General features: G+C 62.9%; 1 protein-coding gene across 2 annotated transcripts in view; it reads right to left on the reverse strand.

Moving 5' to 3' along the window:
- Positions 1 to 10: 10 nt before the first annotated feature.
- Positions 11 to 866, reverse strand: part of SBNO2 (strawberry notch homolog 2 (Drosophila)) — a 129,773-nt gene continuing 128,917 nt past the window's right edge. For both annotated transcript variants that reach the window (XM_015407638.1, XM_015407639.1), the window contains one exon: positions 11 to 829. In XM_015407638.1, the coding sequence (XP_015263124.1) occupies positions 291 to 829 (539 nt within the window). In that variant the 3' untranslated portion in view covers positions 11 to 290. The remainder of the gene's footprint in view (positions 830 to 866) is intronic.

An 866-nucleotide genomic window follows, 5' to 3' on the forward strand; every position in this document is an offset into this window, starting at 1 on the left:
GGGGGGGGGGAGCCAGCGGGCCGTTTGTCCTCCAAGCGGCCCACCAGGTGTTAGGCGGGGTTCTGCCCCCCCTTCCATAACATCTCTATTACCTCCTGCGCTCTCTCTCCCCTCTCTCTCAATATAGATACATATATATAAAAATTTAGTAGGTGCGCGACTGTATATTATATATAAATAAATTTGCTTCTGTTACCTATTCTGCTCTCTCCGCCTCGTTCCATCCCTGCTTAAAAAGACAGAAGTGGTCCGTTCCAAACTGGTATAAAAAAAAGCGCCCCGCCCGTGCCCTAGAAGTTGGAGAAGGGCCCGCTGAACTGGATGACACTCTGGCGCTCCGGGGCGCCGTCTCGGGGTTCCACGTTGAGCGAGTTCAGCATCTCCTCCAGGAGTTCCTTGTAGTTGATGTCTGGGTCCAGCACCTCGACCTCCGCCAGCGGTGGGGGCGGGGCGGGGGGCAAGGGTTCGTGATGGGAGGGGCCCAGGGCTGTGCGGTCGAAGGAGGCGGGGAAGCTGAAATGCAACGGGGACTGAGGGCCGGGGGGCTGAGGCTGGTGGGCGGCGTCCTCCCAGAAGGGCAGAGGCTCCCCGGCGCCCCCCAGGTCGGCCAGGCTGTCGGCGGGCGGGCTGTAGGTCAAGTCCAAGACCTCGTCCTGTGGCAGGAACCCTCCCGGCTGGCGGAGGTCGAGGGGCTGCTGGAGCAGGGGGTAGGGCGTGCTGGCCCCCTGGGTGGCTGCCAGCGCCTGGTTCTGCTTCTGCTTCACGTTCGCGTCCATCTGGGTCAGCTCCTGCAGCACCTGCCGGACGCAGCTCTCTGGGATTTTGATGCCTGCGGGCGGGGGGGGGGGGGGGGGAGGGGCAAGCGG

Source organism: Gekko japonicus, unplaced genomic scaffold (assembly GCF_001447785.1).
Source record: "Gekko japonicus isolate JY-2015 unplaced genomic scaffold, Gekko_japonicus_V1.1 scaffold1442, whole genome shotgun sequence".
NCBI lineage: Eukaryota > Metazoa > Chordata > Lepidosauria > Squamata > Gekkonidae > Gekko > Gekko japonicus.